This window comes from Motacilla alba, chromosome 1, assembly GCF_015832195.1.
Source record: "Motacilla alba alba isolate MOTALB_02 chromosome 1, Motacilla_alba_V1.0_pri, whole genome shotgun sequence".
Lineage (NCBI taxonomy): Eukaryota > Metazoa > Chordata > Aves > Passeriformes > Motacillidae > Motacilla > Motacilla alba.
This window is the reverse complement of record NC_052016.1, coordinates 76,963,114-76,988,417: the sequence shown is the minus strand read 5'-3', so window position 1 is coordinate 76,988,417 and position 25,304 is coordinate 76,963,114. Positions and strand designations below refer to the sequence as shown.

The 25,304-nt window shown below is 39.0% G+C and overlaps 1 protein-coding gene across 2 annotated transcripts in view; it reads right to left on the bottom strand.

Annotated features, from left to right (window-relative positions):
• The window catches only part of NDFIP2 (Nedd4 family interacting protein 2), a 45,650-nt gene extending 33,575 nt beyond the window's left edge, over window positions 1-12,075 (bottom strand). For both annotated transcript variants that reach the window (XM_038126790.1, XM_038126797.1), the window contains exon 1: window positions 11,884-12,075. In XM_038126790.1, coding sequence (XP_037982718.1) covers window positions 11,884-11,919 — 36 coding nt within the window. In that variant the 5' untranslated portion in view covers window positions 11,920-12,075. The remainder of the gene's footprint in view (window positions 1-11,883) is intronic.
• Window positions 12,076-25,304: the final 13,229 nt, after the last annotated feature.

The following is a 25,304-nucleotide window of genomic DNA, read 5'->3' as shown; positions in this document are numbered from 1 at the left end:
GTGCTTGGGATTGCCCAAACCCAGGCAACAGGACGTTATACACTGGGCCTTGTTGAAACCCACCCACCTCTCAAGGTCCTTCTGGGTGGCATCCCTTCCCTCCAGCATTCAACCACACCACACAGCTTGGTGTCATCAGCAAACTTGCTGAAGGCAAGTGCTAAGATCAATCAGCTTTGATTTAGGTCACTAGTAGCCACTGAAAAATCAAAATTAAAATCAATAATCTGTAATTACACTTAGAGAATAATTTTAAGAGCAGAAGAGCTAAATTAATCTTTCTGCAAGATAAATGTTTTCATTTTCTTGTTTATTTGGAAAGAAAACATATCACAACAGCTTTCTGAAAGAAATATTTCACAGTTTTCTAGAATACAAGGATTATTGAGAAAATAGGCCAAATAAACCACAAAATACTTTAATTCACTAGCTTTCTCCACAGTATCAGGCTTTTTTCCTCCACAAATACGGTAGTTTACAACATGCTTTTTTCTTCAAATGTGTGTTTTAACACCCATCTCCCATGAACACATGCAGACCAGCTAGCAGGAAGGCAACTATTTCCAGTTCTCTACCAAATGCATGCTCTGCTGTGATATAGTCCTGGCCACAGCCACAAGCACCCCAGAGAAATACCATCCTGTAAACACTGGTCAACCTTCAGATTAATAAACACTGAGCTACTAAGCAATTAAGCTTATAAGGCATTTCAGTAAAATGCAGAAGTATAGAAATTTTCAGCTACTTTTTGCTTTTATGTATTCAAAACTAAGTGATCAAATCTGATTTGAATTCTTGACTGCACAGAACAGATGCACATAATTTTCTTTTCCTCACCATCCCATCACTTGGCAAGCATCAGCTATCCAACATCCAGATCTAGCAGTACCTCTTCATGATAACCAAGTGGGTTGGTGCGTTGTTTGTTTTTGTTTTGTTTTTTTATCAGGCATCTCTGCAGGAAGTTTTCAACAGTAGTTAATATGTCAAAAGGTCAAAGGTGTAAAATCTGCACTAGAAGCAGGAAAGCTGACAGAAGTCCACTGCTGCCATTCCACAGCTGTGCAGAAATACCAAGTGTGTCTGTTAAACAGGGATTAGATACCATGGAAACCCAGAACCTCTGGAGGCAAACTTCCATGGAAAAGAATCCAGAGATTTATACTGAATGTTGTTGTCGCCTTGATTTTCAAGATTTTTTAAGCTTTCTGATGTTTACATTCTTGTAACAAATTTTTTCACATATTTTCTGTAAACTATTTATTGTTTTGCATTCTTTTATGGAAGAAGAGACATTTGATGAATTGTTAGTTTGTCCAGTGTCATTAGAAAGGTGGCACGTTCACCCTCCAATCCACTGTCACCTTTGGAAATCTATAAATGTTGGAGTCAGAAATTAAACTTGCCTTTTCTCACCTTGAGAACAGCAGTGTATACATGTCGTGTTGTTTCGTGTCCTATAGCGACACGTTGTTGAAAAATAAGTTGCCAAAAGAATGGCATTTCTACCAAAGTGAATTTTCTTGTGCAAAAATTAACTAATCTGTAGCAAGTGAAAGTGCTTCACATGTATTTAAGCAAGGCTTAAATTATTTTAGTACTCTTTTAACTAGGGATCTTTAGGCTAATGAATTTTTCAGGGTTTTTTAAAAGATTTTTACAAATCTGATTTAAAAACACAAACAAAATAAAACAATGGTGATCAGGACTTTGTGGAGGAAAAGAAAATAAAAACATTATAATGTGTGTAGATAGATCTACATAGATGTGTGTCTCTGTCCATCCCAACAACTACCTCACATATAACATTTTACATGTATTATAATTCAGATTTAACCAACTAATTACACATTTAGTAGCACAACATAGACAGCTGCATTCATTCCCTACGGCTTCCATTGAGATGTATTCCTTCTAATTCCTCCCATTAACAGTAAAAGTAGAGGTATTAGCAGATATGAGAACATATCTGGTGTGAATGCATGAACTCTTCTGGAAAAGTAAATGTTCTAAGACTAATGATGCTAGAAGTATGGTCTTATTCTTCAAAGTATATTCATTTCTCTCACCTTTTCCTGAAGGCTTCTTGTCTACTAAAAAATAATGTCACAATAATTTTGAATACTGGAATTTTGGTATCCAAACGGATACACACTTCATATTCATTGTAAAATTATAAACAGGGCATTGTTTCCTAGAGTTCTTCCTATTACAGTTATAGGAATTAACAGAGAAATTTGCCAACAAAAAGTGTTATGCCTAATTACTAATAACAACAATGGTTGGGACCAACATTTTCAAATCTTCACACAAGATATGAAAAAAATCCTAGGAAAAATAAGTTGTTAAAAGCTTACTCTAAATCTTGTACACAATAAGGTATTGCAACTCTGACCTACTCCAGAATGTAGAAGCTACTAAAAACATTACCACCTATCATGGAGTCTTTTGTTTATCAAATAGTAACTTGAGAATAGCTTGAGGAATTGGTTTAACACTATAAACAAAGTATAAAATGAGGTTTTCCTCCTTGAACGCTTTCTAGATAGAAGAAACTCAGTAACAAAACAGAAGCATGCTACGGAGACCAGAGGTCAGTCTAAGGGCGTGTTCTGTCTCCAACACAATCATCAGCACAGGAGCCTTAATCACTTCTTTGACATCCATTTTCCTCAGATTCCCCAATATGCACAGCAGTTCCATTACAGCTGGTGCAGTGTACATCTCTGCCTATCCCACTTACATCTGTTACAGATTTGATGCATGTGAGTTTGTTTTCTTGAAACTGCTGGTACAATCTGCCTGTATAATCCTGTGTATCAAAAAACCGCATATGTTAGTACACAGGAGAAGCATTCTTTTCTAAATCATACCTCAGTGAACACTCTACAATTTTAATATTGCACAATTTGGTGAATAACAGCTCCACACCTGCTTTTACCCACTCTGCAGGTGTTGGTCACTTCCAATTCCCACCACCTATTTCAGAGCACTTTTAACAAGTCCATTTCCCCTTCCTTTCTGTAGCTCCCCTTGTGAGCAACCAAAACTGTGGACAGTACCCAACACATGGGCAGGTCTTGTGTCTCATACAATACTTCCTGCTCATTCTCCCTGTACTCCCTAATGATGGGCAGTGTGGCATCAGGATTTGTTGGCAGCTGCCACTAACCAACAGCTTCAGCAAATCACCAGTCACAGGTCACATCTTTACTCAGCAGCAGCTTTATAGAATCAGTATAGAAAGTAGATCCTGGTCACTCTTAAGTCACATAGAACATACACAACATGTAAACTGTAAAAATAGAGAGAACAGGAAAGCCTGTAAAATCAGGAAACGTCACCAAGAGCAGACTCAATATTCAACAATTAGTTCAATTTCCATTTCAGCTTACATTCATTTGGGCTGCAAAATTCAACATTGATTGAAAATGCTGAATATTACTCTATACATATTTCAGTTAAAGTACAATGAGAGAGCTCAAGAACCAAATCTTCTTAAAGACAATGCAGGAGGATAACATGATAAATTTATTTTAAGAGGGAATAACAAAGATGAAGAAGACTTTCTTCCTGGAAATGTATTATGGAAACTGAACTGCAGAAGCAGCATACAGTTTCACCTCAAGCCCCTGATTTGAAAGAGGGAGGAAAAAAAGGACTCAAGTGTGTGTCTCCTGTACCATGCATAAGTGTAATTGAAAATTTCTCAGAAAAAATATGAACAACTTAGAAAGTCTCAAGATTATCGACAAACCAGGAATATAATTGCATGTGTACTTAAATAAAGCCAGCCTAGAAAAATAGTTTCCTACTCAACAATATGGCTCAGTAGCCATAATTAAATTAATTAATTAAATAAAATATAAATCAGAGGATACTATTAATCAATAAGAGCAAACTCTATTCTTATTAGCAGGTCAGTCATGCTTGACTTTCAGTATAACCCATTTTCTTAGTAACAGAAATGGAATAGTTGAGCTCTTCAACTTACAGAGATACTACAGACAAATTTCAACAGCTTAATAAAACACACATACACAACACCAGCTGAACACACTTACTGTGAATAGCAAGAACAGGCTCTCCTGAAAAGATTTTCATTTTGATTTGCAACTCACACAACAGTTATAAACATTCAGGGTCCTGCCTTAAAAAAAAAAAAAGTATGTTTAGGTCTCAACAGGTAGTTGGGAATTTTTTCAACACTACTGTTAAAGAATGCTGACTGAGCATGTCAAAGCAGTCCAACAAAATACATGGCACAAAGGACAATTTTCTGGAACTCTCAATTACCAGCGAGATAATGCACACACCTGAAAGCAGGCACTTTCCAGTAGGTTGGTTGATTATAAGGCAGCTAAACAAAATAAAGCACACAAGAAAGGAACATAAGCCAATTGTTCAACATCACCTGTGGCCCAACACTGCAGGGATTTAGTGGCTAGTTCTTTTATTTGAATGATGCACTTATTCTAGAATTTGGAACAGATTTTAAGGAGCAAACAGCTTGTGCAAGTCTTTTTTCCTAACCATTTATTCCATGTATTTGATGACCACAACTCTGGAGATTCAATTAAGAGCCTTAATGCTTCACTACATTCCCTGAAAAATACCTTAAGGACTGTTTCTGTTAAATTTCAAGATACGACAATTGATTCATAAGTACCATGATCAAAATGGACAACTGGCCTCAGTATCAGTCAAGACCCTGATCCCAATTGTTCCATGTTTTACCAAAGGCAACACTTATTCCTCAAAGATGACCAGTGTTAATTACACATTGCCAAAGCAATGTTTATCTACCAGCTTGCACCACTTTAAAAGAACCCTAAACTTCTTTCCTGAAGGAAGGAAAGAACTGCTACTATAAGTACGCTCTTTTCAATAACCTCTCCTCAAGGCCCTTTCCTACATAATCTTTTCAGATTAATCAGGGAAAAGCAAAAGCACGTTCAATAGCGGAAGCTACATATACATCTTTACCAAGGACATGACTCTGACCTCCCCAACAAGAACAATCAGTGAACATTTATAGGATTACTTTCAACAGGTAAATATTGCTCAAAGCTAAAATGGATAAACCATGTTTGTGAATATGTTAAGTTCCCCTGCAATAGTGGGAAGACCAACTTTTTCTTCATTTTTTTAACAGGGAATGCACATTTTGTAAGTAAGAAGGTGCTGCCAAGCACCTAGTAACTAAAGAAAAAGAAATATGGGTTTACAAAGAAAAATAAATCAATATAAAGCTTATTGCAGATATTATTTTGTCTACACCACTCAAAGATCGGAGGACTATTTTTTAATTGTTCTGTGCATTCCAAACACAGCTGGAGGCACAACCATGGATGAGGCTGGGGGGCATGACTCAATATCTAATGTTTTGGCTACGGACTGGTTGAGGAGTAAGTTAGACTATCTCAGTTTTTGGCTAATCTTAGCTTATGATAATGGAAACAATACTCAAGTGGAAGAGTTAAATGTTAAAATGGAAACTTATTTTTCACTTTCACTGTAAATCAGACATGCTCTGAGTGCGGGCTGTGCCTGACAAGACTTAAGCACAAACCAGAAAAAGTTAGTCATTCTCATTTAAAAACACAGCTGGTGAAGGGGATGCCCAATTTACTAAAATCAGCTACTTGTGACAGTACTTGCCCAGGAAGTGGGAGACCTAAGCCTGAGGCAGCTCAAACCCACAGTCTTGGCTCAGCAGTAGTTCAGTTTCAGTAGGAAAAGTTGGCAGTGCCTGTCCAACTTTATAAGTTGCCAATTTTTTTTCATTCTTTTTTTACTCAATCTCTTAGGATTGCTTTTCTTCTTCATTTGAAAATGGCTTCTCTGATTTGAGTGTAGTGGTATATGTTCATTCCCCTTTTCAAAACAGCTAGATATCTAGAGGGAAATTTGAGGCTATGAAACTTCAGAAAATATTGAAATCTATGACTAAGTTGAACACTGAGGTCTCACAAAGTTAGGTGCGATGACATTACCAGTTGCCACATCTTCCTTGTTTTGTCAACACTGTCACAGGGAAGAAAGTTTCAAAATATGCCTGTAATTAGACATTTGTCAAAAGTAACTCATTTTCCCCATCTAGAAGACTACTACTAACATTTTGTATTAATGCAGTGCTTGATTTCTGTGGTTATCCTAAAGTGGTCCCTACTACATTTTTCAGATACAAATGAGCTGAGAAAAGCTTCTCCTTTCAGCTTCTCCTTTCTAAAGTACAGAAAGAACACCTAGTTTGGCCATAACAGAGCTGACTCCCGCTCAGAACCCTGCTATTTGAAGTAATCTTATTTATTCATGTTACTGAACTTTTCTAATATGATTAGAAGACTTACTAGATGTGACATGCACACCACAGCCTGAAGCTGCCTTTTTACATTATGTGACCTCATGTCACTGCACAGATCAGGTACCTCTTTTTTCAGGCTTCATCTTTCAGGAACCTAAAAATCCCCCAGTTTCACAAGATAGGCTCAGCCACACCAAGATCTCGCTGCCACTAGAAAGGCCACTCCTTCTCCCAACCTCTCCTCCTGCACTACCTTTGCACAGATCCAACCTTAGATTCTGGCCTACCAAGACCTTTGGTGAAAAACCTGAGTGGAGCAACCCAGGTATATTTTGCTGGTTTTACTCTTTTTTTTTTTTTTTTTTTTTTTCTCAGCATGGTAAAACTTAAGAAACTAAGCCAGTTTGTGTGCAAAATTGCTTAGGTCATTCTGTGCCCACACCAAAAAGAAAGGCAACTGCCCACATAAAAACCAAGAATGTTACTGTAACCACTGATATTCCTGGTGTACCAGTGAGCCAGGGTTTCCTCCTGTGAATCAGCTGCAGGGCAGGATGTTATGTCTGTGGCCCTCCAAGAGATTCAAAAATCAGATAGTAACAGCAAAACATGGTTAAACGACCCTGCTTTAAATTTATACAAAAAAGTATTGTATCTGTCCAGTACCTCAGCACTTTACTTAGAAGCAACATACAGAGGGACTTGAAGCTCATTTTCTTGTCTGTATAAAATGAGAAAGTATTTATAAATTTAAATAAAAAATGGGGAAAAAAGTAAAATGTAGTCCTTTAAGTATTAACTGCATCCCTACTGTATCTGCAAATGTTTCAACAGTTATTATCTTTCTTGTTTGCAGCAGGAGTCTTCATTAAAAAATAGCAAAAAAATATTTACAAAAATATTAAAGCCATTCTTTCAACAGAGAAACTACTGTTTAATAGACAAAGTTGTAACAGGTAAGTTCTACAAAGAAATTAAAAATTTTAAATGGCTAATATTACAGTCCAAGAAACAACTAAGATGCAAGGACAGATGATTGTCTGAAGGCATCATTTACCTCATTTCAGGAGAGCCTCATTTGCTTTACTAAGCCATTAAAAGTCTAATCTAGGCGTTTCATGTGCAAAAAGTCAGTACAATGAAAAATTGTATCTTCTTATGATTGATGCTCCTATCACTAAAAATATCTGTGCAACTATCACAAGCAAACAACTGTAACACTTATCAGTTAATGCATCTTTTCTCAGTATTTTTCAGTATTGTAAACTTAGAGCTCCAGATGAAGAATTTTATCTTCCAGTTATGATCTCACCCCAATTCTGTTGCTTGTGGAAAGCAACAGAATTTCCCTAAGCTAGCTTGAGCTGTTCAGTAACACCAATTACATAAGAGTTTTCCTAAGACAATAAATACTGTAGAAAATACAGTAAATATATAGATATAAGGTAGCAGTCTTACATCAAAGCCGTAGAATTACCTAAATTTGGGAGTTTATTTGTTAATCACTATTAGGCTCAGTCCCCGGAAAAGAAAGAAGAGATTTTTCTTTGTTCACATTTCCTGTGTAGGTTGACTTTCACAAGAGTTACAAAGACAACCTGACTTTGATCAAGGTTTTTAACTAAGTAATATTGGGAGAGTAAAGAGTCAGCAACAATGGAGGTCACAGATACAGAAAATAAAGCCTTATCTTTGTTTTTTGCTATAGTGTTTACAGAACAAATTTTCAACTCTTAGCCCCATTTCTATAAGCACACACAACTTATACAAGACAAAGATCCCTTTTAAAAAGCCACAATTTCTTTATCCCTGTATAGTGTCATACAACAGCTGGCTGCCATCAGAGTCTTGCCTCAACCATCACTTACAAACCCCACCAAAACCAAATGCTACAGTGGCATGGCAAGTTCAGTAACAGCTGAACTGACATCCCTCTGGAGAGCTGCCTTTGGCCCCACCCAAATCGGTTTGTTACCTTCCCATTTTAGCATTTACCTGTTTAGCTCTGACCAAACCCTAAGTCAAAGACTCAAGACTACCTGACCCCAAACTTTAATCAAGAAAGACTAGTTATTATAATTCATGAGCAGTACAGCTTCTAAGTCCTGCAGCCTTCAATACAATTTCTGTGCCTAAATCACTCATATGCATGTGAAGTCTTCCCTGATGACTCAGTTATCTGGAAAGCCACATTTCTAAGTAAAAAAGACAACCTTGAGCTTTAATGCTTAGCTGCTCTTTCAGTTTTATGTGCTGCAGAAAACAGCTGCATTTCCTCCTCTTTGTTCCAATACAGATTCAAAAAGCATCATTCCAATCAATTTTTCTGCAAACAAGCTGGACTAGAAGCAGACATTTCTGACAAGACAGTAATGCTATTAAGGTCAGATGACAAAGAACTAGAAGGTAAAAACAATCATAAGAATGATTACTGAAATTTTTTCATTATATTTTTCCTAAACTTGATGCCTTATCCAACAAAGAGCAGAACAGGGGAAGAAATAGAAAAAAAATACAACAAAAAGTAAATGATACAGCTGTAACTGACTTTTACCTTCAAGGAATGTCAAATGTAAAATTTAAGACACATTGACCAACAGGAATGCAGTCATTCAAGTGACTAAGGAAAAGAAAAAAGGAAGTAAAGCAAGACAACAAAGGTTGGCTAATTTACTTCTAATGTCATACTCCTGCAGGGAAGCATGACAAATTCTTACCCATCAATTATTTGTCTTTTTGCCCTACGAAGAGAGACAAAACAGTAGGGCCAGAAAGCAATACGAATCACACATGCCCGCGGCAGAGAGTTACGTAATGCTGACGTACTGCCTGCTCTTTGCTCACAACACTCACTTTGCTGCAATTCCAAGTACCAGCTTTTAACAGCTGCCCAGTTTGAACTCTTCTAAACTGCTTTGTAAATAAGATGCAGACACAAAAAGAAGAACAAGATACAGAATGCAGCTTTAGAGCTATTTCCAACAGAGATAAAAATAAGAAAAGCAGAGCCTTATGATGAGACATATTCTGCTTCATAAGAAGTCATAGAACTGGCTTTTTGTGCTAAAACTCAAAACTAAATTGCCTGCCAATCTAAAGTCTTTTAATTTAATTTACTTGAAGAAATTACAAACAAAAAGAGAAAGATAGCTCCTTCAACTTCACTGAAGTGCTACTGCCAGGAAACACAAGTCAGTAATTCTTTTGATAATAAAACACACCTAGAAATCTTTCTATTTAGAAAAGAGCTTGCCCTGAATAGAGTCAAACAGATTAGCTAGAAGTGAAGGCAGAATAGGTACAAGCAGGGCCAAAAAGTATTTATTATTAATCATGGGAGAAAGAAAATAGTGAACACAGCAGAACTGGCCAGATTTCACAAAACTAAATTCATAAAACATTCATAAAATGTGGTATTAGCCATATTAAGTCATCATTTGTTCCTACATTTTGTCTTTAAAAACTAGGACACAACCATAAAATCTGCAATAATCTATTGCTCAGTACCTATCATAGCCATTATGTAAGCAAATACATCACAACACTTAAGATCACATGCTTGAATAATCAGCTGCTAATTAAGTATATCTGCAATTGCCTTGTTCCTTCCTTTCTCTGACCCAAAACAGTAAGTAAACAACATTACAAAAATCTCAGTCTTCAGCAGTCAGATATAACAAAGAAACTAAAACAATATGCTCCTTCCTATGGGGCAGTAATCAGTAAGGCTGTATTTTAAACTCTGGAGCACATCAGACTGACTTATAACAAATGACTACACAATTTAATATACACAGCAAACTGAGGAAGCCAACTCACACGGACAAACATTAAGCTAAGCCCTTTTGGAAGGCCACACCATATAGTGTTTACCCAAAGCTGGGCATCAGCACCATCACTAGAAATTCCTAACAAGCGTAAGATAAAAATATTACAGAGACAAATTATTTCTTCCATTTTTTTTTTTTTTACTCCTTTGATTAACTAAATTAAAGTTTCCCTTCTACCTGTTTGACCTCTAATAACATAAGCTCTTTCAAGGCCTTTAAAAACATGCCCAGGTTACCTCAGGCCTTGAGGAAGATAGTGGTTGTAGGCTCTCAAGAAAATGCTCTGCCAGCATTTTTCTTCTCTGTTGCAGAGAAGAAGGAATGACTTTAGGACTTCTACTTTTCTAAGATTTTAAGTTATGGAAGCATGGTGGCAGAAAAAAAGCAGCTGGTGACCAACTACCACTCTAAAGGAATATGTCACAGGGTGTGTGGTGCCTTCATCACCTCTATGACAATCCCTGTATCTAACTGCCCAAAAGCATACAGAAATTCACAGTACTGTAAGACTATAAAAATAAATATTCCAAATATAATAAAAGTGTTTCCTATTATTTTTTCTTAAATCATAACCGAGGAACAATCTGAATATGAATACCACTATTTACATATGCACAGATGTAAGTGTGATTACTTCTGTGGACATTCTTTTCACTGCTCAAGCTGTAAAACAAATAGTAAGATACATAATTCAGGATTTAGCTAGAAGATTGCAGTAGAAATTTGAATCACAGAGAGTAACAAAGATTTCAGACTTCCTTATCTTTACATTCATAGCAAAACTATAAAGTACAAGGAGTTTAAGGATAAAATTAAAACTTTTGAGGAGACTGACTACACCTAAGTAATTTTTACACCCAATAATCAGGAAAGCTTACATATTTTGAGTATAATTGACCTTAAGCTAACGACTGCAAGATTTATGTAACTGACATTAAACTAATGACTGCGAGAAACAAACAGGACAATCCATTCAGGCAGGATGAAAATCTTTGTATTCTAAATGATTACTTCCGTGGTAAAGTTCAGGAACAGAAGAAAAACTGGTCCCAGCGACCCACAAAGCTCCAGACCGTTCTTGAGAAGAGGCTGTTCGTGCATGTGCATACACACACACACACTCACTGAAGGTCAGTCTCCTCCCTGCATTTCACACTTCCTTCCCTCCCTCTAGTCTTCACACAGGCCTTGCACTCTATTCCTGTGCCAGACAGCAAAGGGCTTTTAGAAATCACAAGGTTTCAGCGATTCGCTCCGCGGCGCGTACTCAGCAGAGACAAGGACCGCTGCCCCTTCCTCCCCCGGCTGCTCCGCACCGGCGCGGCGCACCCCGCTCTCCTCCTCGGCCGCGCTCTCCTGGGAGCCGCCACTCGCTCCCGGCCGGGGGAGGCGCCCGGGAAAACCCGCCGAGCCCGGGCCGGGACCGGCCGCCGCGGGAGCCAGCGGGAGGGGAGAGGGAGGCGGCCAAAAGCAGCTTTCCGAGCAGGCCGGGCAGCCGCCCCCTCCGAGGCCGGGGCTGTCGGGGAGGCAGCCCCCGCCGCCCGAGCAAGGCCCGGCTGTCAGAGCCCCTTCGTGGGACGGGCCACGCTTGGCCCCGGTCCCGGTCCTGGTGCCGGCCAGACCCCCGCACGTAGGAGCCGAGAAGCGGGGGCGGGGGAAGGGCGCTCCGGTCGCACCCTGCCCCGCCGCGCCGGCCCGAGGGGCGGGGGGAGGCGAGCGGGGCCTCGCCGGGGACGCCGCACTCACCACTTGGTAGCGGCTGACGGGCTGGTGGTGATCCATCCTGGCCGCCCGCCGACACGCACGGGCGCGGCCGCAGCTCCTCCGACCTGGCGCCGCGTCGCTCGGCTCGTCCTTCCCTTCTTCCTTCCTTCCTTCCCCCGCCCGCTCGCCCGGCGCCGCCGCCGCCCGGCCCGGCCCTGCCCCGCTGCGGCCGCCCCTCGCCCGCCCCCGCGGCGGCGGAGCGGCCCAGGCCCCGCCCCGCCGGGAGCCGCGCTCGCCCGGCCCGGGGCTCGCCGTGCGCGCCCTCCGCCCCATCCGCCGCCCCGGCCGCGCTCAGCTCGGGGCGCTTCTACCGCGGCTGCCGGGAGCGGGTCTTCGTCTTTCGCCGCTCTTCGCTCGGCAGCAGTGTTCTTGTTAGGTCCCAAGCCCAGGCCTTGCCCGGATATTTATCGCTGTTGATCACCGTGGGGCAAGAAGTACAATATGGCACAGAAGACATACTGGGAACCCGGAGAGCGATTTTGACTAGGCATCTACCTAAAGTGATTAAGAATCCTGAGCCCGTTTGCTTGCTGTTCTTGTGAAGGCAAAAGCACCGTTCTGTGGCAAGGAAATGTGATTTTCCTCTTTTCCTCTTGAAACCAAATATTCAGATGTTTATGACCTCCTGGAGTAAAACCAGTTAAAAATGCCTGCACCTATAAAGGTGTATGGGGTGAGGCTGACTCATTTCTAGGTTCTCGAGCTGCCAGATGTGCAGCTGTGGCACGCAACAACTTCAAATAGCCGGAGATTCGTCTCTTGGCTGCAGTGGAGAGGAGCGTTCGCGTGTGCTGCCCTGTAGCTGATCTGCAAGGCAAATGCTCTCGCAAAACTGGCTTCTCGCTGTCACTAATGGCCGGCACGCAGAACTTTATCCTGCAGCTCAGGTCATCACCTTTCCGTAGCTGCTTGCTGACCCGAGCGGCAGGGTGAGTGTTTCTGTGCAGGCACTCATCCCTGGTGAGCTGGGTGAGGACCTGCGGAGCGGGTGAAGCGCCAGTAGGTGCGCGTGGGAGGGCAGGGAAGTGGAGAGCGAGCTCCATTATTGGAGTTCTGTTTCTGGATGGGGGTGGGAGTGAAGATAAGCAGGATCATAACGGAGGAGGTGGAAGCGTGAGACGTGCGTGTGTGTGCCTGGGACCTTGCTTGCAGCCCATACCCGGCCAATGCAAGCAGTTACTAAAGTATCCAAATGAAAAGAAAAACGTGTTTGGAAAGTTCAGGCCTGTTCTGTTGGTTGCATTTGTTTTGTTTCTTGTACAACTGCGCTGCACGTCAAAAGCACCAGCAGATAGGAAACAAAGCTGGTTAGCAGTGGATGGGTTTCTATAAGCTAGAAATGAATTAATATTATTTTCCTAACAGGATTTTCTCCTATTCTTTCATTATACATAATAAATGTTTAATTATTCTGTCCTTAAAGGAAGAGTTATTAGTAAAGGTCATCTTGAAAGTTTGTACAGAGTACTGCAGTGTGTTTCAGTTACCAAAACCTCTTAATTATATTTCCAGATTTCAGGGGACATGAAAATTGGACCATTTGTGTAATTAGTTTAACATCTTCTCTATCGCTAGCAACAGTTATCTCCAAAGTAAACTTTTTCTGAAGTTCTGCATGTGACTTCTCAGCTCAGGAAGTTGTCACCTGATCTCCATGGCTTTTTAAGGGTTGTGTCTCAGCTCTGCAATGTACTCCTAGAAACTCCAACTAGTTAAGAGCTGCCAAATGGAATTTGACACTGCAAAAACTAGAATACAATTGAGTAAGCTTTTATTAAGATGTAACCTTCAGTTCTGAACTCATCCAATTCATATCTTTTCAGGGAAGGAAGGACAACAGGCAGGAACCAAAGTGCATTTAATAGGAAAATTGGAAAATATTCCATAGTGCTTGCAAAGAGTCAGCAGAGGCAGCAGCAGATTCAGTAGAGATAATACAGTTGTGTGTGGAGAAGGAGTTTCACATTTAGGGACAAATTTTGGATGGATGGTCTAGCTTATATACAGAGACCAAACTTCTTTTACTTTAGGAATATAAGTGTAGTTATGGGACTTACAACAAAGCAGGCCATGTGGCCAATTTAGGCTTTAAATATGCCTTCTTTTGATTCTTATTCTTTCTGGAACATCAAAATATAAAAACAGATCATGCATTTATTTCAGATCTGTGTATTTTCAAAATAGTGTTATCTGTATATTTGAATTTAACTGTCTCATTCCAGAGGCTTTTACCTGTCTCATTCCAGAGGCTTTTACCATGGCATAATATTAATCTATAATGCAAAGCAATTGGCAAACATTAAGGTTCCTTAGAATCACAGAACCACAGAATGGTTGGGGCTGGAACGGACCTCTGGAGGCCAGCTGCTCAAGCTGGGATACCTGGAGCAGGCTGCCCAGGACCAGAGGGTTTTTCAATATCTCTGAGAATGGAGTCTCCACAACTCCCTGGGACAACTTAAGTCAGTGCTCAGTGACTCTCACAGTAAAAAAAAAAAATAAAAAAAAATCCTGATGTTCAGAGGGAGCCTCCAGTGTTTCTGTGTAGGCCCATCGTCCTGGCTTTGACACTGAGCGCTGCTGAGAAGAGCCTGGCTCCATCTGCTAAGCACCTTCCCTTTAGATATTTGTATACATTGATGGGATCCCCATGAAGCATTTCTGCTCCAGGCTGAAGGGCCCCAGGTATCCAAGACTTGCTTCACAGGAAAGATTATCCAGTCCCTTCATCACCCCATGGCTCTTTGCTGGACTCTCTCCCATGAGTCCGTATTTCTTCTGTACTCTCTTGTACAGAATATATATTGAATGTAGGAAATGGGTCTTTCAGAAGTGCTAGGAATTTATTACTTAGATGAACAAATCATGTGGACTGTCCTATTGACTAAACCCCTTGAATGTTATTTTTAAGATTTACTTTTTTATTTTGACTTTCTTTAACCTTAACAGGCCTGCAACGACAGTAATGGTTAGGACTATATTTTGGATCCTGAAGAATATTGTTTTTCTGTCAAAGAACTGTATTTAAAGAAACAGAAATAGTGCTCTAAATAGCATGTAATCAAAATAGTTTCAAATTTACATTTAAAAGGAAGTATTGCTTCAGACAGTTTTTTGGTTTTTTTTTTAAGAAAAAAGAAACTTAATTGCTGTTAGTCAGCAAACTTACAACAGTTTAAACTTTGTTCCACCATGAAAATGAGCCAAGAAAATATTCTTCTCGGTAACAGCAGCTCTTGCAAGCCCAGTTCTGTGAAAAGTTGTCTTGAAGGATGGCATCTGAATTCAGACAAGTCTGAACTTAACTGCACAAAGGCAAGGACTGTTAGAAATTTTAATCTTGTTTTTCATTTATTATTCAATCAATGGCCAGCAAAAAGAAAAGCACAGTATTTATCTTTACATTTCTTCACCAGTTTCTTCTTCAGTATTTATCTTCATTTCTTCATTTAAATTTTAAAGTTTCTTATGGAACCCACAGACTAGGTAGATTTCAGAAGTACATTAATTTTATCTTAATAAAGATACATAAACCAAATACTTATATTGGTTAAAATGCAAATATTTATATTACATTTATAATACATAATATTGTACTATTTTAAGTAAATATTGCAGTTACTATAGTAGTTTATTTGCTGTACAGTATAAATAATCTAAAAATTTAAAAATAAAAGCTGTACGTACCTTTCCAAAACTTGGGAAACAAAGTAAAATTTCAGGTTTTATAGCTTTGCATAATGACTTTAGCATGTGTTTTTAAATGTCTAATACAGATAATTCACACAGTCAGTGAGAAATAAATATTTCTTTCCCAAATGTAAATCTAATGAAATTAATGTACTTAATTTACTCATGGACTGATGCTAAAGCAGGCTGTGAATTTATTGACTGCATTTATTTTCCTCTGTATTTTCAAACTCATTTTATAAGCTATTTGGTTTTAGTTTTATGTTCCTGGTTATGTAAACTGCACAAAATTTGCAATCTCTGTATGGGCTTAGATAGTTAGTTAAGGCAGGAAGTTGGCTTAAACAAACCACTGGGACTGAATTTTTTAGAAAGAAACAGCAAGACTTTGGCTTAGTTTTCTTCATGTTTTCTTCTCCTTTTTTTAGGTAACATAGGCAATGCCAGAGCCATCACTAGCAGGAGCACTGGGCTACTTTTAAGATTTTGTAACCCAATGTAGATTTTCAATTACATTATCATCATCTGTGTTCAGTGTGTATATACAGGTGTACAGTCCTGCAAACCTGGCCTTTGGATATGTCCAAATACCATGCAGATGTGTCCGAATGAGGTTTAAAAGTCATTACTGCAACACAGAGCTCAGGCTGGGAAATATCTCAAATATTTGCCTTGGTCTAGGACAGATTTTGCAACCTGCATGGATCTCTTTACTGCTGCAGCTATTTCCTGCTAAGTCACAGAGACAGTTCTGAACTAGCTCAGCTGTAGTCTGACAAGCTCCACACAGCTGTGTGTTGCACAGCTAAACTTTGTCTAAGCTGGTAGCATGGTTAGATCCCTACATCTCAGTTGTCTCCCTTACAGCCTACATCAATTACCTTTGCTGGCTACCAGCACAGTTAAAGCAGCACACCACAGAAGTGAAGGAACACCATCTTTTAAAAAGGCTTCAGACAAGTTCAGGGAGCCAATGCTCACATTAGCAGCAGTACAGCTTCTTCAGTACAGCTCAATGGTTTTGCAAGGAGAAAAAAAAAACAAAACATAATGAGCTGCCACTGGAAGATGATTGCTTAGCCAGTTCTGTGCAGTAGGCTATGAGTCTAGAGGAAACAGTACAGAGTTCATAAATAAAGGCCGAGACAGCGTGTGTCTTAGAGTAGTTTCTTCTTAAAAGTCGTATTTCCATAAAATGTGACACATTGAGAATGAAGAATGAATGCAAAGGCTGCTGGTGTTTCACACAGGTGACAGAGAACGGCCTAATGATGAGAAAAAAGGAGCTGCCAAGTCCCACCTTTTTGGAGAGGCACATGTACATGAGAGAAGTCAGTTTAAAGCAGGAGAATCACAGGAATAGACACATGAGTGTGTGCCAGTTTGAAGTTGTTCACTTTAAAACTAGAGTCTCTCTTTAAAAATGAGTTTATAACTATTTTTTTAAAATCCCTTGCAATAAAATATAATAATTTAAATATTTGTGTGTGATGAACACTGATGGTGGACACTACCTAAACACACCACAAATGTCAAAAGCTGAGAAGTAACTAGAATTTTCTAAAATTTTTATGGCCTAGCTTTTCAGTGTGTTTTCAGCTACAGATCTGATGTTAAAAACCTGATGTTGACAGTTGCCAACATGTGCTATTATGTAAATACACAATGTGTAACAAACAAAAATAATACCCCTATGGCTTTGAAGTTTTCATTTAACAAGTGAGGTTGAACGGAATGTGCAGAAGTCAGTCAGAGTCGATAAAACCAATGACATTAAATTTGAAATACAGAATAAAGAATGTAAATATACAAAAAACTGTGAAGGAATGTGGGAAATATGTGAGAAAATACCTCCAGCTGGAAAACAATGAACAACAAAGCAATCCCCAAACCCTTGAAATCTGTTGGGGAAAGAATGGAGGAAATGGTAGAAAATACAGACATCTGTAGGCTTAGTGCATCAGAAATCAATACAGATGCATGCTACAAGAAGAAATCCAATGCTGTTATGAAGTCTTATTTGAACAAGATATATATTTCTATTCTGATTTTGGCAACACTTGTCATTTTTGTAATATCAATAAGACATGATTAAGTAGAAAACAGTTTTAGCATGTATTCTGTAGGAAAAAAATTATTCAAATATTTGTTAATCCAGTTATCTGAAAGCTACTTTGATATTAAATTGGCTGTATACAAAACAAAATCCAGTCAGTTAAGGAACTTGATGCTATCTGAAAATAATTTTGTTATACAACTAGAAAAGGAAAGACTAAGTAATAGATACATAGTAACTCCATGCTCTTGTAGTGCCAATGTTGCTGTAAGTATTAACTGCAAAGCATAGTCTCTGTCCTAAAGGAATAGAAGGAAGCTGGATATATATTCACAATAATTTACTGCTAGATCAGTAAGTCTGAAGTGTTGGCATTTCTCCTAACTCTTACAATACAATATAAAGAGCTATTTGAAAAAGCTATAAGATGAAAACGATCTCTTCAGTTATCCAAATGATGCTGATCATTCAAATCAGATGTGCTGTGACACTGCCCTGCACAGTACTGTTAGAGGGTTTTTCTAAATAACTTTGTCTGTTCATCAGTGTATATGTTCCCCATATATACTCTCGAGCAGGCTTTGTGTCCAAATTGATTTTCTTCTACATAAAATACAGCTCCACATAAATTATAAACCTCTTTTATTATGAACTCCCCCCTTTTATGCTGTGTTTGTAATGCAACTGCATTAAAAAGCACTCAGTGGTATCAGAGCTGTTGAGCTGTTAAAGTGGGTCCTTGTAATGCCAGCTTAGTCTCCTTTGAACATAAGGCAGAATACAAACAGAAATAGAGCAAAATATAACAGAAATGTTGTTAACCACCAGATCATCAACCAGACCTAGCCAGCAAGTGCTAACTCAGCCTAAATTCTGGCTAAGGCCCCATGCCTCAAGTTTCCAATTGAGTAAGCATTCTGTTTCTTGGTTCAAATGACTCTTCAAATGACTTTCAGAGGATTTCTGATGTACATAGATTTTACCTATTATTTACCACATAAGCATAGGTAGCATGTAAATATGACCACTTACCTCAACAGATAATTTCTTAAGCATGGAGAAAAATATTCTTTTTGCTGCTCCAGCATGCTGACTGTCAAACAACATTGTGTCCCATTGTCAGAATACACTCTGCTATTTCAGATACAGTTGCCTAAATTTTATTCAGTCACTGCTCAGGAACTAGTAATATGCAAACACATGAAAGCTGCTCAGGTCTTTTGCATACTCTTGTTCTTAGAAGTACGTAGATCTCTGGAAAAAATGCCTCCTTTGGTGAATCTGAGTGGAAGTCTCCATCAACATCCGATTTGACCCAGGGCTGCAGTGGTAGAAAGGAAAAATAAATGTTGAGAAATAATCTTCAGTGGAGATTTCCACTGAAGCTAGCTTTTGTTCCATTATGTGGTATGTGTAGGTAGCTTCAGGCATGATATTTCAGCATTCCTGTCAGTTTGGAGACAAAGAAAGCAGCGCTGTGCTTGAAAGTCTTAAATGCTGCTGGTAATATGCAGAAGGGCTCTAAACCAAACAGCTCAGTAAGGGTCTGAGATCCTGCACATGCTAATTGAAAGGAGGAGCACTTATCTTGAAATATTTGTCAGCTGTGTTGCCCTGATTTATTCTACTACAGAGCAGTTAGCTCACCTAAATTTAGATGTTTCTATCACAGATGTCTGCATTGGATCCAGATATCTGGGTATTTTTTATAGTGAGTGGAGGAAAAAAGGCACTTTTATGATGCTATTCATCTCATTCTAAGATACATACTCCTGGTCTTGTCACTGGGTACCACTGAAAAATGTGTGGCCGCCTTTTCTTCATTCCCTCCCTGCAGGTATTTATACCCATGAGTGGGATTCCCCTCAGCCTTTCTTCTCCGTGCCCAACTCTCTCAGCCTCCTCAAGGAGCCAACAATGAAAGGTGCTTTTCTGGACTTCATAGTTATAAACAGGGAATAATTGGTCAGGGATATGAAAGTTGGAGCAGCCTAGCCTGCAGGGGCAAATCACCACTAGAGTAACAGGATCCAGAACGATACAGGGGGAAGAATATCCAGAGAGGAGGAAGAAGGGCAAAACTCAGGACCACAAGCCTGCATTTTGGGCTTCAATTTCTTCAGAGAACTTCTTGGAATAATCCCATAGGATATGACCCTTGACCCCAGATAGAGGAAGGCTCCAGGAGAGCTGATTTAAATTCCAGTATCACCTCCTTCAAGCTTAAGAAAGCTCCATCCCAACAAGACATCAAACAAAGGCAGCAGGAATCCTGCATGGATGAGCAAGGAGTTCCTAAACTGATTCAGATATAAAAAGAAGTGCATGAGATGAGGGAAATGACAGGTGACACACAGGGTGCACAGAATGTATCTTTAATAAGGGTATGTTTTTCAAAAAAATAGCAGAAGGTACTTTATTTCAATGTTGGAGCTATTTTGTTTTATTTTATTTTGTTTTATTTTATTTTATTTGGATATCTCATTTGATTAGCCCTTTCTACCTGGAAAGTTGAGGGAAAGGACATTTAGGGTCTAATTTTTCTCACCACAAAATAAGGGAGGAAAGATGAAAGAGGGAAAGCATGTTCAAGAATTTGAATAGGAGATAAGTCTCCTGTGCTTTTGGAAATGTGTTCACATGCCAGCCATACTGCCTTGGAGATGAGAACCTTGTGGGCGTCAACCACCATGCTAGTTCTGCAATGTGGCCAAAGCAGAAATTAAAAAAAAACACACCAAAGACCAGGTACATATCTCAGAATAAGAGAATGAGTGACTGGAGATCAGTACCATGGGATGTTCCAGCCATAAGTACACTGAGTAACAATTAAGTGTGCTTATTTCCATGTAATTTGGAAAGCTCTTCAGTGAGATCTTCCAGAAGTGCTGGTCATGTGCTGACAATACTGCTATTAAGATGGTGGGAACCGAATATATAACTTCTGTAAAATCTGCAGGCAATATTGAGTCTCAGAAAGAAGAGTAGGCACCAGAGAAAGAGAAAAAGATGAAAAATAATTTGCAAAAACCTTTGGAAACTTGGAAACCAACAGATGGGAGAAACCATATTGTCTAAGATGCTGGCTGATACTTTGAGAGAGTTTGACTAGAACTAAGTCAGAACTAACTAGAACTAAATCCTTTGCTCCAAATACTTAGAGATCTAAGACTGCTTTCCTAGGTCCAGTTTCCCTTGACCATATCCTAACTCCATTTGAGGGATATACTCAGGCATGCATTATACCAAATTCCCTAGCTTTTGATATTTAACCTACCATGTTTCAATTGAAAAAGTCAGGACTTGTGAGCTGAATGGGACCCATAGTGTTTTACAGCATCTTTTTCTGGTATTTCCATCTGGAATTGTGCCAGAATCCCAGTAAAAGAGAATCTACATGCAACAGCTGTAGTTAGGACTCGGGAAGTGCCACAGGAACAGGACTTCAACTCAGGCGTCAACAAGTAACACAGAATGTTTAACTCAGCACACAAATGTCCACTTGGCAGGACATGCTGGTCTCAACTACTTTCACTCTGTGACAGATGTCCCACTCATGCAGAAGTGTGGCATTTGTTTGGCTCATTGGGACATCAGACTTATGAGTGATAGAAAACTTGGTTCCAAATGTGGAATATTCAAGTTGTTCTGATGTATGAGCTCTTGCTGAGGTAAAGTGTCTGAGATAAGACCATGGTATTTGCATATCAAAGCAGTTTTCCCAAGCATGTGCCTTTCAGGATGACTTTTAGAAACATTAGTTTATCTGAGCACTATCATAACTAGGTAAAGTAAATGTTAATAATTCAATCTCCTTGAAAATCAAGAAATGCATCGCCAGGATTCAAAACTTTTTCAGGATGTTGTAGGCAGGACTGGGTGCCTCAAATGGAGGCATTTGCTCAGAGTGAGCTATGTGTCCAGATTCTTCAGCCTTACAGCCCAGCACATACAGTACCAATATGAGTAGCAGGCTGCAGGCTCTGTGTGTTTTAAGTTGAGAACACAATTATTAAGATATATCAGGATTCATGTGTACTTGCCTTGACCTGCCTGAAGGCTGAGGTTAGTTTGTTTAGCTGTAACAGCTGTTGTCTGATAACCAGCTAACAGTTAGATTTGTTTCAGCCTTTGCTTAGTTTTGTACAGCTGAATGGCATAAGGCTTATTAAAATATATATTTTTATAAATATACACATAAATGCAGCATGTAATTTTTCTTTCTCTAGTGATCTGTGATGATGCTACAATAAAAATACAGGGTAGAGATGTGCAGGCATGGGATGATAACTGCAGCCTTAACAGCAGAGACACAGGCTGATAACAGAGGCCTCTGGTTGTAAACAACTTGGGAGCACAGTAACTGGCTGCCAAAGGAATTCTACCTTGGCAGATGGGTAAAATTATTTAGAGGTGACAAAAAGAGGAAAAAACAGGTATCTGATATATGTTAAAACACACTGTACATAGTAGATTTTGCTGTAATAGGGAACTGTGAGCCAATGAGTAAGGAGCAAGCAAATCATATTAGGAAGTACATAATTATGACACTAGGAAGACCCAAGACTGAGGAAGAGAAAACCATCAATACCAACATTATATTTTCGGTAAAGAGAAGTAAGAAACTCTCCACATCACATCTCTTCCATGGATGTCTTGCCATGACACACCCAGACCCCCCAGACAGAAGCCATCAACTTTAGGACAGGATTTCTGTGTCACCAGAGTAACACTGGAAGGGTGAGCATAATATCAAAGGGACAATTACTATAAAGTTTAAGTCATTTTGATTTTCACCCTATGATTATAGGGATTAGCCATAATGTTTGGATAATTTGAATTAAAATTTATAGTATCATTATGTTCAGACTAATAAAAATTCTTTGATTAGACTATCAAGACATGAATTAGACCAGCAGTAAATTCTCAATTCTGCATGAAATGTAAGTGACCCACATAAACTGCGTAAGTCGTATTGCACCAAATTGGTGACCTAAGACATAATTTAAATGCAACAAGTCAATACTAATTTTGTGGAGGACCTAGTTTGTGGGCCTAGATTCTTAAAACTTGATGTAGCTACCAACTTTTTTGATTTGGTTTCCACTGACTGTAATGGGAGGTGAGGTGTCCAGCTCATATACAGGCATCTAGCCTATGGGCATATATAGGCATCTATCCTGTGCCTTCAAAAAGATACTGAATGTGTGTTTTGACATTCTCATTGTACAACTGAAGAGATGCCAGGTGCTAGCAGTCAATTCATGGAAGCTAAATACAACAATCAGAGTTACAGAACCATATGGGGTATGCAAAGCTCAGCTAGGCCAATTCTGCACATAGCAGGCCCAGTAAGGTCAGGTTGCTCAGACCTTACCCAGTCAAATTTTGAATATCTCCCAGGATGGAGAATCTGTTTCAACTGTAAAACATTAATTCTGTTCTCTTGGTTGGCTATAAGAAGGGCTCCTCTGGTAACTTTAGACAAGAATTAATGAAACACCGAGGAACTTGAGGTAAAATCACAGTTGAATGTGTAATTGTGGATTGGTGTCATGGAGACGATGATGGTCTAAATGTTTGTGGTGGGATTTTTTTGTCTGACTCAGTCTAGTTATAATCTTTTATACAACCTCAATTTTCTTCCTTCTTCAGCAGTTTTAGAGATACAGTCATAACTCTGAGCAAGCAGTCACATGAAGGAAAGTTCCTCTCATATAAACTCCTCATATTTTTTTAGCAAAAGAAGCCAATGGACACAAAAAAATTGGAATCATACCAAATCATGAATATTTTTAGTACCAGATGTCTGAATGAACTAGAAAACCCTTAATTCCATCTGAACCAGGTGTCCATAAGGCCAGAACTAAAAGGGGAAAAAATACAGTTTTTCAGGTTGTTTTTTGGTTTTTTATTTTGTTTTGTTTTGTTTTTTCTTTTTTTTTTTTTTTTCCCTTGGAAAGAAAGGTATGGCTTAAATAGGAAACACTTGTTTCATGGGAGTTTAGGGATCTGTCATGTAATTAACCTCTTCTAGTTCTGAGAAGGCTGCTTATCACCAGGGTACAAAGTTCAGATTTAACAAATGACAAAGCAGTATCGATCTTTGCTGCAACTTGTTACTCTGCTGTTTCTAAACATTATACCTGACATATGTTACTGAAAAGTCTAGTGATTCATATGCCATGTGATTCAGGAAATCAGTGCCAGTGTCCTCTATTTTTCAAGATAAAGAGGCTATTTTGTCCAAATCTGGCTGGCAAATTAATATATCAAATAGATCAAGTTGCTAATTCATTTCACTAGTAGTACTGTTACCACTAAAAGCACATAATTATATTTAGTGCTTCTATTTGTAAATCCCATTAGAATTGGCTTATGTGGTCATCATCCCACAGCCTGGCTATAAGAGCTCATAAATCTGAAAAATTTAGATTAAATACTTCTATCAGGAAAAAAAAAATACAGTCTGCACAGAAACAAATGACTAAGACAAAAATGGCAATGAGTCAGTCCATGTGGCCCCAGCAGTTAGTGACTGGCTTACTTCCCAACAGCATGAGTAGGGAAAAAAAACAACCACTGTGTGGTGATTAGGCTTCTTTCGTTCTTCATATTTTCAGTACAGAAATCTGTCAATACTTAGGACACAAATACAATCCCCATGGACATTGCTAACTAGAATATATCTTAAATACTGCACTACGTACACCACAGCTGCAATATTTATAGCCAAGTGCTCCAACTTGGTTCTTCAGAAAAATAAATAACAGTATGTTGACTTTGTATTGAATGTCATGCAGAGTTCAAGATGTGGAGTACCTGCCTCCAAACTGTGACATATTTATGTCCATGATAACCAGGAAAAGCTGCAGATCTTAAACAACTCGCTGTTTGCACAAAATGAAGCGTGCAAGAATGAGTGTAATGATTGCTTGTGACTTTTGAATAGTTTCTATATGATCCAAAATCTATTCTACATGCTCAAATCTGCTGCAATTTCCTCTTCTTTTTACTTCAAAGTTCTAGGTGCAATCTAATTTTCTTTCACAGTAACACATAGTCAATGGTACAAACTAACTGATTTCCCATTATGAGAGCAAAATAGAAGCAGCATCTAAAGTGCAGCCCTTAGCACCAGTTATCCCCTCAAGAGGGTGGCAATGGATACAGAAAGACATAAATTTAAGTTGTTTGGTGTTTTAAGAAAACACATAGAGTTAGTTTACTAAGGTCACAGGGGAATCTTAAATGTCTGTCACGATTTAAAGACAAATAAACACATGTAGTTGACAGCAATGAGAGTTTAAAGTTATTTCTGAATTGCAGGTAAATGTAGTGAAATTGCTGTTGCTGTAAACCTTGCTATAGAAAATTCATAAATGCACAGGCATGAACTCTTCCTGAAGGACCACTTCCTTCCTTTAAATTTCTATGGAACAAAAGCAGATTTCCTGCAAAAACACTCATTCTCCTGAATGAGAGCAAAACTGGTTACTTATAAAGGAAAATGATAAAAACAAGGTTACTGTAGCAGCTAACTGTGAGGGAAACTATGTTTTCTCTGGCTACCTCAGAGTGCTACTACATTGTCTGGCATTCTCCTGGAGCACTGTCCTTGTCTGTACAGAGGCTGGATGAAAGGTCTTGCATTGCA